The sequence below is a fragment of the Lynx canadensis genome, chromosome D3, assembly GCF_007474595.2.
Source record: "Lynx canadensis isolate LIC74 chromosome D3, mLynCan4.pri.v2, whole genome shotgun sequence".
Classification (NCBI taxonomy): domain Eukaryota; kingdom Metazoa; phylum Chordata; class Mammalia; order Carnivora; family Felidae; genus Lynx; species Lynx canadensis.
This window is the reverse complement of record NC_044314.2, coordinates 39,691,385-39,708,922: the sequence shown is the minus strand read 5'-3', so window position 1 is coordinate 39,708,922 and position 17,538 is coordinate 39,691,385. Positions and strand designations below refer to the sequence as shown.

The 17,538-nt window shown below is 33.5% G+C and overlaps 1 protein-coding gene across 1 annotated transcript in view; it reads right to left on the bottom strand.

Moving 5' to 3' along the window:
• CCDC178 (coiled-coil domain containing 178) overlaps positions 1-17,538 on the bottom strand; it is a 368,290-nt gene that overhangs the window by 271,171 nt on the left and 79,581 nt on the right. The window contains exon 9 of the mRNA XM_030335810.1: positions 16,722-16,875. Within this exon, the coding sequence (XP_030191670.1) occupies positions 16,722-16,875 (154 nt within the window). The remainder of the gene's footprint in view (positions 1-16,721; positions 16,876-17,538) is intronic.

The window sequence follows — 17,538 nt, the reverse complement described above, 5'->3', positions numbered from 1 at the left end:
AAAATATAAAAATAAAAGTAGTATTAAATGTATTCAATTTACCAAAATAATACTAAATATATTTCTCTTAGAATTATGATCAGTAATTAAAGAAATATTTGGATTGATGTTGTAACTTTAAGATGAGAATTTCAATGAATTATGATTTACCTGTATATTTAATAAATTTCCCAAGTAACTGGACAGTGTATTTCTAACCAGTACACTGATAGTGTAGATAAATTTCCCAGTACACTGGACAGTGTATTTCTAACCCAAATAAAAATGGGTTTTTTTAATAATTTCTAGTTTCAAGAATTCCTTTGAAATATCTTCCAGAATTGTTCTTCAGAAACTGTCCAATTACTAAGTGATGTACAAGCTTTCTTACTCACTCATTACTACCATGGTTTGGGAAGTAATTCTGAAGAAGACTATTAGTCAAGCTTTTTAGATAGTGCAATATATTTTGAATGTATTCCTCAGATAAAGTTGTAGCCAAATCACTCAATGAAACACATCCTCCTTGACATGATTAAAAGGTATACTCCGTGGCTTCAGTTTTGCTGGATTTATTTTTTCTTCAATGTGGAACACCTATTAGATTTGCATTTCAGGTTTTTGGCATTTTAGGTTTTTGAGTGAAATTAAAAATATCCTTTGTAAAATATCCTAATTTTTAATGGAGTGCTTTATCATAAAAGTCATCTAGAAGCCCAAGGTTTTTACTGAGGAACACCTGCACCTCTTTTTCTAAATAGGGAACGAGTTTTTTTTTAAAAGCACATATTAAATAATGGTTGATCATCCATTTACAAATCTGACAGCACATAGTATTTGGTGGTGAAGCACTTCTCTTAAAATGCCTACGTCGTTTTGCAATGGCTTCCCTATGAATATAACAGTGGGTAGATTTGCCTGTCTTGGCAATTGTTTGAATATGTGTAATGAATTATTTTCTTTTATCTGGCTATGGCATTAGTATCAGATGTGCTTAATCAAAAGCATGGATTCCAAGACTCACTGCTGTTTCTCAAGAAGTGTCAATAAGTTTAAATTTTCTTTATTTGTACACATTAGCAAAGAATTCCCAGTGTAAATGAATTCATCGCTTTGCAGTGAATTATAACAACTTTTATACTAGATAATAATTACTTCTTTATATATTTGGTTATCTTCTCTAAGAGATGGACTGTTGTTTGACATGGGCATTTAATGAATCATTTTGTTAGCTATATCCCTGAATCTCCCTGTCACCATTTCTTTGGTAACAGGCTTGATAAATGTCTTGCTAACTGCTTCAGCAGATCTGGACTGTGAAGTTAATTGTAATGCTAAAAACATAATTGTAGAGTCTCAGCATTTTCATTCTGTGTCAGTCTGCACACACATTGGAGTATCCTTCTATTTTAAAATTTTGATGGGCTTTATAAAATACTTTTTGCGCTTCAACATGACAACTGTGGATTGTTTAATAATTGTGCCCATTGTGACTAATCTTAGAACACATAATAAAGATTTGTTTTCTTCACTTGTTCACAAAATCCAGAATTCTAATAAAATTCAAGTTCATCCCACACTAATCTTTCTTTGCTGCTTGTACTTTTGCAACATTCGTAAGGGATTTTTAGGAAATACTTTTATTTGGTCTTCACATCTATCTAAAGACATGTAACTGTGTCTTCACTAGTGTTCTTCACTAGCGTCTTTATGTTTACATGTAAATATCTTTATGTGTAACCATTTTTCTAGGATTGAATCTACATAAGTACAAAAATCATAAACAGACCCCAAACCAGTTTCTAATGTACTTTCCAGATCAGACGTGGTAGCTCTGATACCTAAAATTATACATATTTCATATACCAAACAATTGTAAATCTTTAGAAATAGATGCTCCCATGTGTTTTCCAATAAAAAGAATAAAAAATAAACATGAGAATTCAGTGCCTTAATAATCTGTACTGCCATGTGACTGACAGGTGTTTGTTGGAAGGCTTAGGAAATGAAGTTATAAAACATTCATGAACACACCTTAAGTACTATACGTATAATTCTTAAAATCTGCAATGTTTAAGAAGTAGTATTACTTTAGCCCTGCCCTAAGCAATAAAATCCAGGCAATCACACATATTGTTGTGTGCTAATTGCTTTCCTAATACAAACGATAATAAACATAACTTCAAAAATGTTCATCATTGGAATATCTAAAATCATGTAGAATGTCATGAATAGTAATCTTTGCAAGCAAAAAAAAAAAAAAAAAAAAAAGAGGAAATCTGAATGGCTGAATGGCTAAAAAAAGAAATGAAATGAATTTACTTCACTACCAGGAAGGAAAATGAAAATTAATCCAACACTTCTTTACCCAACAATTAAGTTGGTATAATTTTAAAATACCTACAGTGTTGAGTAAAGTGAGAAATCCCACATCTGTATTGCTCATATACTCATACATATGTACAAATATACAAACAAAACTTTTGGGAACATATTTCAGTAATATCTGTCTTGAAAAATACAGTTAGTTCTGACACAACAATCCAACTTTTGAGATTCTATCACATACAAAGAACCAGGACATAAAAACAACACATATAAAGTTATTAATTTTAATATTGTTAGTAGTGGTTAATAACTGTATTCATTCTGAATTTATTCAAAAGATAAGTAATTGACTAAGTTATCTGACGTGAATAAAGTGTAATTAATGGCTCAGTGAACCTCCTTTGCAACTTCCTTCTAAAGTGTTTTCTTGTGTATCAGAGCCCAGGAAAGAAAAAGAACAGAAAGGAAGCCAGGGAGGCAGGCAGGAAGGAAGGCAGGCAGTTTCTTTTTTTATTTGTGAAAGTGTTCAGGATGCACATTAGTTTCAACCAATAGGAGATAACAGTCAGGCATATTATGGAAAGTAGAACTGAGGTAAAAGGCGTCTTCCTGATTATTGGTTGCTTTTGTTTTGTTTGTTTTGTTTTGTTTTCTCTCTATTGGCAAATAAGGCCATAGAGATGTGACTATACACATAGAGATGTGTATAGCTGAATGTTGTAGAGTTGAGTGTCCGTCTACCAGCTGTGGGTACTGAGGCCCTGTGGCAGCGGAAGCAGTGGCTACAGCTCCCATATCCCCAGCCTTCTGATCCAAGGAGCAGGCATACGCCCAACACAGGTCCAGAGGCAGCCTCGGATGTCATAGTGCCTATACTACTGGTCAACTGGGGAAACACTCCTGGAAGCCAGGAAGAGTGACAGTTCTCTCTGCCAGTTTTGCAAACTTGTTGAAATCTCTAAACCCCTTTCTGCCTAAAACAGAGGGATTTCTGTTTTCTGCACTGTACTCTGACTGATAGGATGGTGATTTACAGTGGGAAAGATCTGTACCACTAAAAAAGTACATGAGGCTTATATCTAATAACCTTGAGGAATATCACAACGTATTTATAAGTAAAAGAGTAACTTTACTAAATGCGTACATAGAGAAGACCCTTTTGTGATTAAAAATAAAATAGCAAATCATACATATATACAATCATATCCTTATAGAAGCACAGAAAAATATGTGCAAGGTAACACACTGTGTTGGTAACATAGGGTACTTCATGTGACATCAGGAAATCTAATGGGGAGAAAATAGGTGTTAATATAAATAGCTAAATCTTTGTGTCTTTTTATTTGTACCATTAACCTCAGTGAACACGTTACTTAATAACACTAAGGAGAAATTTAACCTCAGAAAGACAGCACTTAGTCTACACAATTTCACTGTTTTATAAATTGAGTGAGTCATTAATAGAATGGAAATTACTGAGGATAGTTGTGAATAAAAATAATGAAAACACTGAGGTGGGAAAACATAGTTTGATAACTCCATCACTGAAAAGAGGATATATACAACATTTTAATTAGTTTGTAATATAAGAAATTCATAATTCATAATGTTTTAGACATATACATATTGAATGAAAGATTAAATTTTAATATAAAATATCAATAAATATTTTAAATATTAAAATCATATTAAGAATAAAATGTTTTTCTATTTTTTAATTTTTTTTTAATTTTTTTAATGTTTGTTTATTTTTGAGAGAGAGAGACAGAGTGTGAGCAGGGGAGACGCAGAGAGAGAGGGAGACACAGAATCCAAAGCAGGCTCCAGGCTCTGAGCTGTCAGCACAGAACCCAACACAAGGCTCTAACCCACGAACCACAAGATCATGACCTGAGCTGAAGTCAGATGCTTAACCAACTGAGCCACCCAGGCACCCCATGAAATGTTTTTCTAAATGAATATGACATCCTTTATATATATTCCTTTTAATCAATGCATTAACCCCTAAATCCCTCTTTTGCAGACTGTTAGGATATTAAATTACCACACATCTAGTTGTTCAAGTGAGAAGACTGAAGCTCAGAAGGGTGTAATGTGCAGGTCACAACTGGAATATGGAGAGGAAATCTGAGTCTGATTCTGATTCTGTGTGACAATCTCTAAAACAACATTCTAAATAAAGTGCTTTAAAAATTCTCAATCTTATCAATCATGAGAGAAAAGAAAATTTAAAACCACAGTGGGATATATTTTCCTAAAGAATTGTAATTAAAAATAAATAAAAGACAATATTAGATGATGGTGTTAATCTGAGGCCGGAACGCTCATACATGATGGTCTGAGAGAAAAATGTATATCATAGCTATCTTGAAAAAATATTTTGGCATTATCTACTAAAACTGAACATATGGGTTTTTTGGCCTAGCAATTCCCAACATAAATTAATACATAATTCCAAAGCAGTTTTCAACTGCCTTGGTCTAAAAAATGAGGATTGAATGTCATAAACTGGAATAGGGAAGACTGCAGGTTTATAGAGAGGGTGGATATCTTAGGTTCTGTTTTGGAATAGGTCAGCTTGAGATACCAACTAGGCATCTAAATGGAGCCTGAGCTGACAGATATGGTGTTCTCAGATGTTTGTGCAATTTAGGGAAATATAGAGAAACCAGTGAAGAAAAACTGAAAAAAAATCTTCCGGAAGAGTAAGAAGAAACAAGAGCAGTGTGTGTTAGAAGCCAAGAAAAAAATTTTCCAGAGATAAGGGTATAATCAACTTGGTTAAGTGCTACATATAATGAAAATAAGGACAAAGAAAAGGTGATTAGATTTAGCAACATGGAAATCAATGTTGACCTAAATCAGAGATATTTTGGCTGAATGGTGAGGGCAAAAAAGAAAACTGGAATGTGCTTAAGAAAGGATGGAAGATGGGGCGCCTGGGTGGCGCAGTCGGTTAAGCATCCGACTTCAGCCAGGTCACGATCTCGCGGTCCGTGAGTTCGAGCCCCGCGTCAGGCTCTGGGCTGATGGCTCAGAGCCTGGAGCCTGTTTCCGATTCTGTGTCTCCCTCTCTCTCTGCCCCTCCCCCGTTCATGCTCTGTCTCTCTCTGTCCCAAAAATAAATAAACGTTGAAAAAAAAAATTTAAAAAAAAAAAGAAAGGATGGAAGGTACTACAACCAAATAAGATTTATTACAATAATTTAAGGTTCAACATTAGGAAACCCATCAATATAAATCACTATTGTTATAGATACAAGAGAAAATATTACAGGAGCATCTCCCTACATGCAAAAATGACTACGGACAAAATTCAACACCCATTACCAATTTAAAAAAATACTCAATAAATTGAAAGTGATATTTTCTTAACTAGATAAATGAAATGAACACTGAATCCTAAAGTCAGACTCTTATTTAAGGGAAAAAACTAACACCAATCCCATCAAGAGAAGAACACAGCAAATATGCCAATGATCTCTACTACCATTTAACATTGTACTTTGATGTATTATCCAAAGTAATCAGATAAGAGAAACAACTAAAAGACATAAAAACAGTGAAGTACTAATAATACCTCCATTTGCAATTGAAACAATAGCATGTTTGGAAAATCCAAAATAAACAATATAAAACTATAATAAATAGTTTTATAGTTATTTATGAGCACCTGGTGGCTCCGATTAAGTGTGTGACTCTGATTTAGGCTCAGGTCATGATCTCATGGTTCGTGGGATCAAGCCCCACATCAGGCTCTGCACCAACAGTGTGCAACCTGCTTGAGATTCTCTCTAACCACACTGCCCCCGCCCCTTTAATGTAATTAAAATCATACAGTTATATATCATGTTTTTTTACACACCATGAATATTTACCATTTCAAAGTCCCCAAACTTTGAGTATTTTTATAACCAGAAATACACTACACCAACTCAATTGGAAGAAAAAAAAATGTAATCCTGTCTTTCTTAGCAACAAAAATTTCCTAAAAGACAAAAATGATAACAGGCTTCTACATAACAATATTGGCAACATTACAATTAAAATATTGCATTCCAAAAAAATAAAATACTACATTCCCTTAATGTTCAATTAAATAATTAGGCATAAAGTAACAGAATACACCAAGTATAATGCTTCTAAAAGAATTCATTATCCAATGTATACCATTCAAATATTAGCAAGGAAGTGCATTTCCATTGAATCACAATGCATTTCCATAATCTTGCCAAAAGAGATGCACACATTAACTGTTATCATTAAAATGTAAATATGAACACATCCGCATACACCTCTCCCTCTATAGTTCCTTCTGCCCCTCTGCTGCCAGCCTAATAAGTCCTGATGTACATTTCTCAGAGACAACAATTACATGTTCAAGATGCTTCCTCCCTTCAATTATAACAACAACAACAACAACAACAAAAACAACAAACTTAATAAACTGGCTAATTCACTAGCTGTACATTTTATCATACATGGCACCTAAGGATATCCAAAAAGCCTAGATGTTACAAAATAATGAAACTTGGCCACAATAAACACAGATACTTGACAAAAACACACATACAGACCTATGGTTATAACCTAAAACTGTCTTCTAGATATGGAAATACTAGCTAAAAGTCCTTCCCTTCCCTCCTCTGTCCCCTCTGCCATTTCAATGACTAAGTAGAGGACTACATCTAGCTCCAAGAGGTGGATTAACAGACACTTCCAGAACAGTCCTTCCTAAAAACTAACAAAAGGACATTTAAAAAGGGATTATTTTACTGCCTATACTTTTAGTAGACTTTGGGCATTAGGATTTGTTGATCCTTTAATACACAGCAATATTAACTAAAATGTACACACAGAACAATGGTTAGACAATCTGAACTCGTGTAAAGACTCATGGGCACAGAACCCTGCTCTCCTCACCTCCTTCCCTGCCCCCCCCCGCCCCATCCCCATGCTACCCAGTGAACAGTCAGCACACTCTCTCCAAAACAACAAGTTTAACAATCCCATTCCCCAAATACAACCATTCGTATGAATTAACAGAATACTTAAAGGGTGTGGCTTTAACTCTCTCCTTTGAACACATTGTGCACTTCTAAACATCTAGAAGACTAGACCCTTTGCCCACTATACACATAGTAACATTGAAGGGACATTCTGGCCTAGAGCCCTTCCTCCCCTCTATCAACCTAGTAAAAAGTATGAGCACCTGTAATGCTGAAAGGGGATTTTAACAATTTCACTTCCTCTAGTTGTTTTTTGAGAACAGTCTTTCCTATGAATTTAAACACAAAGAGCATATGATGTATTTGTTTACTAACTACTTTTTCATACACTGGCAACCTTTTTAACATCTAGAAAGATTAGGTGTTGTAAATTAGGACTCCTTTATCCTTTATATACACTATATACACAGCTAAGTAAAACAAAATGCAGATTGTCCAGGACAATGATTAATCCTGCCTAACTACAAGCATACTGGGTATAAAGTACTTTCTTCTCTTCTCTCCTGAACCCAGCAAAAATACCATAGAATGTGTACTGCTCTGAGAGGTGGTTTATGTTTAAAGTGATGTTCAAAAATTCTTTTAGATTTAAAGAAACAATATGTAATATCAATAACATTTAAAGTTTTAACAAAGTAAAAAGTAAAAAGTTTTACTTATCAGGTAAAAAGTAAAAATAGTATAAACCCAGATCTTAAATTGTGAATAGCTGCCATACAAGTTCCTGTGGACAGTAACAATAACTACAGGATTAATGAATGATATGAAAGCCAAGAAATTCAACTAATGGAAATATTGTTTACAAAGTGAGCTAATTTTGGAAAATGTAAAAAAGCAGGCAAATCATTCAAGCCCTCTGAGAAAAGAAGGCATATGAATCTTGCTTTAACTTCTTATACCATTATTCAACTTTTGTTATTTTTCCATCACAATATTATTTTGTTAAAATGAGTAGTTATGTTAATATTTAAGTTTTAGAGATACTTATCATAGCTTTGATTATAATACTTAAAAACTAAAAACATCCTGGGGCGCCTGGCTCAGTCAGTTAAGCATCCGACTTTGACTTAGGTCATGATCTCACAGTTTGTGAGTTTGAGCACCACGTCAGGCTCTGTTCTGACAGCTCAGAGCCTGAAGCCTGCTTCGGATTCTGTGTTTCATTCTCTCTCTGCCCCTACCCCACTTATGCTGTCTCTCCAAAATAAATAAATGTAAAAAAAATATTTTTTTAATTGAAAACATCCTAATACCCAATAATAAAAGTCTAAGAAACTCTCAATCATTAAAGTTACATTGTAAAATAAAAGATGATTTGAATACGTTTCTATATAAGGAGAAACATGTTATCAATTGTTATATGCATATGATAACGTAGTTTTTAAAAATAGCACAAAGCCTGTTTATGCACAAAATATGAACAGTGACCTCATCTGGATGGTGAAGTCATAGAACAGTATTTTCTTCTACTCACAGTATTCTAAACTCACATATTCTAAAGTATATTCTAAACTTTGAGGTATGCACATTAAGTATTTGTGCCATTCAAAAAGGGCCTTAAAATAATTTTAGATAATAGTTTGTATAATGAATCCTACCAGATTTCATGAAGGTTGTAAGGAAGAAAACAGGATACCTCACTAGCAATTTCAGTGTAGTGTGGTGGTGAAAGCCTGACTGGAAATTATCTTAAGTGGGAATGCAAGGAGAGAAATCGGAAACAGTGAATACAGAAAATCCTTTCAAGAAGGTTTGCTTTAAAGTGTAACAAGATGCAACTGTAGCTCTTGGAGAAAGATTTAAAAACAAAACATTAAGCATTCAAAACAAGGATGTAATAAGTAAAAAGGGACAAATAAGCCTAAAGAAATAAGAAGAAAATAAATCGTAACTATAAAAGCACACATTAACATTTCAGAAGTTGGAAGTGTAGAATTATTCAGTCTAAGGCCCACCCCCTATTTTTTAAAGTCCATGTACAATGGACATGTACAATGAATTAGAAATAAGAGATAAACAAAAGTATAAGAGAGCATTCTATATCATATTATGATAATTTCAAAATCTTCGTCCACTTGGATTATTTCTAGGGCCATTAAAAATTATAAACTAACCTAAAGAAGACATATATAGCCTGATAAGACCAATCATGTGATGATATAAAGCAACTGTCCATGAGAAATAAAAGAATAATTTGAACAATTAAAAAATGTAAAAATATCAGTTATAGTTTCACTAATGTGCTTTATCAAACTTTCAAGAAAAAGTTATTTAAATCTATATTAATTCTTTAGATAGTAAGAAAGGAAGAAAGCTTCACAATTCATTTTTTAAAGCTAGCATAATCCTGATAAGAAAATCTATCAAATATGGCACAAATTAAGAACACTGGAATACAGACTAACTTATGAATATGGATGCAAAATCTTAAATAAAATACTTGCAAATCAAACTCAGCAGTAAATTAAAGGAACAATAAACCATAACCAAGCAGAGTCATCTCAAGAATTTAAAAAAGGTTTAATATTAATATAATACATCATTTCAATAGGTCAACTGAGAAACTCTTTAAAATATTCACAGATTGCTCACAAAGCAATATCTATTCCTGGAAATAATTTTTATAACCTGAGTACATTTTTCAAATCTTTAACATGATAATGAGCATATACTGAAATCAATACTTACATAACATTAAGTACTTCTTTAAAATGAAAAATGAAATAGTCAATTTCATAGGTATTTAAAATATTGTATAAATATGTCACACAATAAAATATATACATAATAAGAGATTTGAGTCTTATGAAAAAATTAGCAATATATACTTTTACATATATTGTCACATGTTATACATATTATTATATTGAATATTCTATAATGAAACAATGTCAAAAAATCACATTGGAGTTTGGCCCTACTACTTAACAGCTTTGTGTGCATGAGAAACTTTACTCTGCCTCTTTAGACTGGTTTCCCATTTGTAAACTGATAGTAATAATTATTGGCTTATCTATTTTTAAGAAATAAATTGCTTAATTCAAAAGATTTTAAGGTAAAAATATGAAACAGAACATATAATTTGCTGGATGTTTTCTGGTATTTGTATTTATACTATACAGTATATAGACCAATAAGGTAGTAATAAGTAATAAATTTCTACTAACAAAAGCAACATCCAAAAATGAAAACATAAGTGTATATACAAAAGAAATTCACTTATTTACAACCTTTATCTGCAAACTAATTTATAAAAAACATTTGTGTACCTGTGTTCAGTAAAACAGAAAATCACAGAGGATCTCTAAATCTGTAAAAGTCATTTTTTTATTATCTAATGAAATGACTGGATAAAATGAAATGTATATGGCTGTTTCTTTAATAACACAAAACACTAAGAGTTGCAGATAATGAAATTGTGTTCCAAAAAATCTGAATTATAGGAGAAATAGACTTCAAAGAAAACATGAGAAAAGAATTTACAGACAATCTGTACTTTTACATCTAAAAAGAATTCAATCTTGACAATTTTTTTCAAAGTACTTAACCAATTTCAAGATGTTTTCTGGCTTACAAAAGCCCTTTTTCGTAGAAATGAGAAGGGAAAATGTGTTTTCATAGATACAGTGACAACACAAATTAGAGAAAAGTGTATGATAATGAGGTAGAGACTAAATTGGAAGCATGATATGCCTTGAAATTTTAAAAAATCAGTTAGGTTGTATGTGCAATTAGGCAGCACAAATCTTTTACTTTTCTCTTGAACTAGAAGTTTCAATTGCATACCAAAAAATAATGCATGGAAGTGATGCACATCATTGCTTTTAATTGAGTGTTTAACATGCGCTCATTGAAAACCTAGCTTAAAGGTTTTTATAATGAGCAAAATGTAGGAAAAAAATTAATATATCTAAACTTCATCATGTTCTCATCTTCCCCAGAAAGTATGATAATCCCCAAATGATTTCTATAATTGAAATATATTACTAACTTTATAAAATATGTTCATAATATCTTATCAAGAATAACATTTAGTTATGAAGGGCCACACTTGCCATTTTAAAGATGATCAAAGAAGTAAAAAAACTGATTGTTTGTAGGCTTAGTGAATAAATTTTCCATTTTGAAAATATTTTATGAACAGTGATATTCTTAAAGATGACAAATTTCAGCATGATTAGAAAACTGAGGTCATAGCTACTTGACAATACTATTTAATGTTTTAAAATTTTTTATTGGTTGTGCTATACTTCTCTGATGCTTATAGTAGTCCCTGGAAAGAAATTATATGTAAGAAAGTTACATGCTTACATGCATTATTTTAAGGCTCTGTGGATTATTTGAATGTATACACTATAAACTCCATACCTCAAGAAGTTCTTTCTAGGCTCACAAGGTGAAGTGTTTGTTTCTTTCTCCCCATTTATTCTTCCTTCATTCCTTCCTTCCCTTCTTCCCTCCTCTGATCCTCCCTCCTTTCCCTCTTTCCTTCCCTCTTTCTTCTCTTTCATTTATTCACTGGTTAACTTACTCATTGAAAAACCATGAAATGCCTTTTCTTGAATGCCTAATATATAGCATTTTTTGAGTACCTAATATTGGAGAGACACTGTACATGTTACACAGAGAAAACAGAAATCACAACGCATCTCCTATCCTTAAAAACCTTACAGTCTACAAAGAAGTAGACAGGTAATCACCGACTTCAATAGTGTTGTAAGTACTGGTATGGAGGTAAATATAGAGTGAGTGCAATTAGAATTCAAAGCAGATAGAAGAAAGTGAAGAGACCGTTTGGCCAAGGATTTTCCCCCTCCCAAGCTGAAGTATAAAACGAGAGGACTCAGCCAGGCAATGGTAGGACTGAGAGACTGAGCGAGTTGAATGCTGACTTTATAATCAGAAGGAACTGTATTTATGAGAAGATAGAAGAAAGAAAGCACCTGGCATATCTGTCCTCCTGAGTTTTTCCAGGGAGCTAGAGAACAGAGTTAGAGGGAAAGGGTAGCTAGAGAGAAGCTCCAGAGACAAACAAGGGCAAACTGAAGACATACTTGTTTTACCATCTGTCTAGGATCAGTTTCTTCCAATTCACTGATCCCATGTTATCCCTTCTGGCACTTCGGCCCAGTGTTTTTGCCTATTTCTGGATTCTTCTACATTGCCTATGTAGTGGTGTAAATTGTGCCCATACTAATTCAGGCGCACATCCCCTACACTGCATGAATGAGAACAAAATAAAGACATCTTCAGGGAAACAAAATTTTGAAAATATCAAATCTAGCTCACTAAAAAAGCTAGTAAAACATACACTTTAGTAACAAGAAAAAATAATGCAATTAGGAATGTCTGATAAATGAGAGCTGTGTGTGAAATGTTACCCTGGGAAAAAAATAAAATAAAACATTTATTGTGCAAATTAATAAAACTATCTTAATACAGGGATTATTAAGTAAGACAGCCATAACATGCTTGAAAATAAACTATAAATCAAGAAATGTCATAAGGTCCTCAAACTGCTCAGGAAGAAGTTAATTAAAGATGTTCATTACGCATCATAATCAGTAAGTGAAGTATGTGTTTCAAAAATTCTAACAATTTGGGGCGCCTGGGTGGCGCAGTCGGTTAAGCGTCCGACTTCAGCCAGGTCACGATCTCGCGGTCCGGGAGTTCGAGCCCCGCGTCGGGCTCTGGGCTGATGGCTCCGAGCCTGGAGCCTGTTTCCGATTCTGTGTCTCCCTCTCTCTCTGCCCCTCCCCCGTTCATGCTCTGTCTCTCTCCGTCCCAAAAATAAATAAACGTTGAAAAAAAAAATTCTAACAATTTATAGGTTAAAATGTAAACATAAAATATATCAAAAGCAAAACTCAATTCTAAACATTCTAGATTTAGTGTCATCTAACCACCTGGCTACAAATTATAGAAAATAAAAATGACAGAAAAACAGAAAAATAAGAAATCTATTACTATACTGAAATATTTTAATATAGCTTTCAGTAAATAAATATTTTCAGTCAGAAAATAAATCAGAAATGGGGCACCTGGGTAGCTCAGTCAGTTAAGCATCTGACTTCGGCTCAGGTCATGATCTCACAGTCTGTGGGTTTGAGCCCCGCGTCGGGCTCTGTGCTGACCACTCAAAGCTTGGAGCCTGTTTCAGATTCTGTGTCTCCTCTCTCTGCCCCTTCCCCACTCACACTCTGTCTCTGTCTCTCAATAATAAATAAACATAAAAAAATTTTGGGGGCACCTGAGTGGCTCAGTCAGTTAAGCGTCCGACTTCAGCTCAGGTCATGATCTCATGGTGCGTGAGTTCGAGCCCCGCGTTGGGCTCTGTGCTGACAGCTCAGAGCCTGGAGCCCGTTTCAGATTCTGTGTCTCCCTCTCTCTCTGCCCCTCCCCTGTTCATGCTCTGTGTCTCTCTGTCTCAAAAATAAATAAACATTAAAAAAAATTTAAAAAAAATTTTTTTGAAAATCAGAAATATAAAAGATTTGAATAACATAATTATCACAGTTTACAAAATGAACCTATTTAGAACTGTATCCCACAATCAGAGACAAGGTTTTCCCCCCAAAAAAATACTTATGCAAATTACTCATGTAGTAGGACAAAAATTAAGCCTCCACAAATTTTAAGTACTACCTAACATACAGACTATAGAATTTAGAAACAAATCAGAATTACATTAAATATTTATTTTTTTTAATGTTTATTTATATTTGAGAGAGAGCAAGAGTATGGGGTAGGGGGAATGACAGAGAGATGGAGACAGAATCTGAAGCAGGCTCCAGGCTCTGAGCTGTCAACACAGAGCCCTAATGAAGGGATTGAACTCACAAACCGTGAGATCATAATCTGAGCCAGTGTCAGACGCTTAACTGACTGAGCCACCCAGATGCCCCTAAAACTGAATTTTTAAAAAATAACTTTAAAATTCAGTGGTGATATAAGGGTTAATTTGTCCAAGACTAATCTCAGGCTGATTTTCAGAGTTTGCCTTCTACAAAGTTCCAAGGAAACTGGTTAAGTTTCAATTTAGAAAAACTACCCAAATAAATGGGCAGATAGATCATGTTTATGTTTAGGTATCCCCATCATAAAAATTTCATTTTTCCATTATATAATCTATAAATGAATATGATTCCAATCATAATTCCAATAAAACTTCTGAAGAAAATGAGTAAGATAACACTGAAATTTATATTATGGTGCAAAGGTCAAAACAGCCTAAAACTCATAAACCTAAGACTGATTCACCATAATAATCAAAACCCATTATAGAAGTTTAGTATGTAGACATGAGGCATTGAGGTAAAGATGGTCAAGTACCAAACAAATTAAAAAGAGAATGGAAAAACAGATCCACACAAATATGGAAGCCTCTCATATGACAGAGATGGCACTTTCTGAATATTAACACACAAATATAATAAATTATATTGCAACAACCTGACTTCTATTTAAGAAAGAAAATGTAATTGGAAACTCAGTTTCATACCATACCCATATATGAATTTCATATTGATTATGCTTCAGATGTGGCAAGTGAAACGTGCATTCCTAAAATTCTAGATAGTTTATTACTTCCAAACTTATAAATGAGAGACAGGAGAAATAATATCAGTTTTGAAGATTTTAAACATAATTTAATCTGAAAGCATCACATAAATGTGAAAAGCAAAATTTCAAAACACTTAGAATAAAATACCAGAGAATATTTTTTATTTCAAATTAGAAAAAATTCTTAAATTCAGAAAAGCACAAAGGTCATAGGAAAATATTTATAACTTTCACTACATTAAAATTGAAGTTTCTATTCATCAGAAGATACCATAAAGAAAGGAAAGACTGGATAAAAATATTTTTAATATATATAACTTTAAAATATGTAGTATCAATAATATACAACAAATTCTTATAAATCAGTCAAAATATAATCACTCAACAGATGAGGAAAAATCATAAGCACCTTTTAACACAAAAAAGGAAATACAAATGATCTCCAAAAAGCCATTAAAACATGTCTAGTCTCACTCTTAATTATGGATTAATTTAAAAAGTTTAATGAGACACAATTAAAGAGTATATAGAAAGAAATACAGTATAATATAATAGAAATATATTATAATAGAAAGAGGCAATTAAAAAAAACATGTAGTTTTAACACTAAGTAGGAATGCCAACTGGTACAGAATGTGTATATTATTGCCTTGTACTATACTATTATATGTTTTACATTTCATCATTTCCCTTTACTACTATTTTCTTTTACTATAGTGAATGAGATGTAGAAGAACAGGAAGGCAGGCAAATGAGTCATAAGGGAGAGTCAGAGTAACACTATGTCTGAGAGGACTCAATCCCCCATTCCTGATTTAAAGATGAAGGGAACAGGATGCCTGTGTGGCTCAGTCGGTTGAGAGTATAATTCTTGATTTCAGCTCAGGTCATAATCCCACAATTCGTGAGATCAAGCCCTGTGTTAGGCTCTGTGCTGACATTGCGGAAGCTGCTTGGGATTCTCTCTCTTCCTGTCTGCCCCTCCCCCACTCTGGCATGTGCATGCGCCTCTCTCTCTTTCAAAATAAATAAATAAACATTAAAAAAAAGATGAAGGGAAGCACCAGCCTGGGATGCAGGCAGCCTGATTCGTGATGAGCACTGGGTGCTGTAAGTAAGTGATAAATCACCTGAAATCAATGCTGCACTGTATGTTAACTAACTAAATAAATACACATAAATAAATAAATAAATAAATAAATAAATAAATGCTGAGAATAATCCCAGTCTGACAGCCACCAAAGAAACAATGACCTCAGTTCTAAAAGCACAAACAGAGTCTTGCCAAAACTGAAAAGACCCTGACAGCAGATTCATTCTAGGGTCTCCAAAAAGAAACATAGGGCTGCTGATAACCTCCATTCCACTGTTAAAAGACCTAGAGCACAGGAACCAGCTGAGACTTGATCCAGAGAAACTCTAAGATAATAAATGGGTGTTGTTTCAAGCTGCTAAAATTCTGGTAATTTTTTATGTACTAATAGAAAACAAATATAGGGGTGCCTGGGTGGCTCAGTCGGTTGGTTAAGCGTCCGACTTGGCTCAGGTCATGATCTGACAGTTCATGAGTTAAGCCCTGCGTCAGGCTCTGTGCTGACGGCTCACAGCCTGGAGCCTGCTTCAGATTCTGTGTCTCCCTCTTTCTCTCTCTCTCTGCCCCTTCCCCACTTGTACTCTGTGTCTCTTTCTCTCAAAAATAAACATTAAAATTAAAACAAAGAAAAGAAAATGAATATAAACAAAAAAATGGCTAACTGCTATTTAATTACTCACCATAAGTTTCAACAACTATAGCTCAAAACTAAAATCAGTATATTTTTTATTTTCAAAAATGAAAACTCACCATTTTTGATAAAGCAGATAATTCATTTCTTGATGTCTTTGTTTCCCTCAATACTTCAGTCACTACCTCTTCATTCTCCTCGATACTAACATTAACATTTTCTATTGCTGTATCGTAGTGACTATGTAGAGAATTCAGTTTATCTATCTCTCTCCTAGGAGAAAAAACACAGATGATTTTATCTACAATAAAAGGAAAATCATGTTTAAAATTGTATGTAAACTAGTTTCTGACTTAACAATGTAAATCAATGGAATTTACCTATTCCTAAAATGACTCCCATCCCAAAGCAACTTCTGAAAAGTGACACTTAGGATCAAGAAGTGAGAAAAGTGGTGAGAAAAATTCACCAGGTGTATTTATGTTTCCAATGTAAAAACCTGAGAGAAAAGCAATTTCTAAATTATTTAAAATAATCATCTTTCGATTTGATTTCAGATGATAGACCTAAGAACTTTTGATTCAGAAGCTGGGTAGCAAAGCTATGGGAAGGTTAGAAAAAAAAAAAGAGAGAAAAAAATGATGAGAAGATGTAAAAGTGAAAAGACCACACATCATTAAAGACCCAGTTTACTGTTTTATCTGTTCCCCAGGTATCTCAGCTAAGACTTTTCTACATCAGCAGAAAGCTAGCCAAACCTCACAAAAGTAAACAAACCAACAAATAAATAAAGGGGTTTGCAACATGTATTAAGAAAATAACGATCAGATTTACAAAAAAGCACAGAAATCAGTTATAGGTGACCAGGAAGAATCAACCCAAACTAAAACATGACAGAAATATTCTAAATAACTAAATAAAATGAGATCTGCCAAT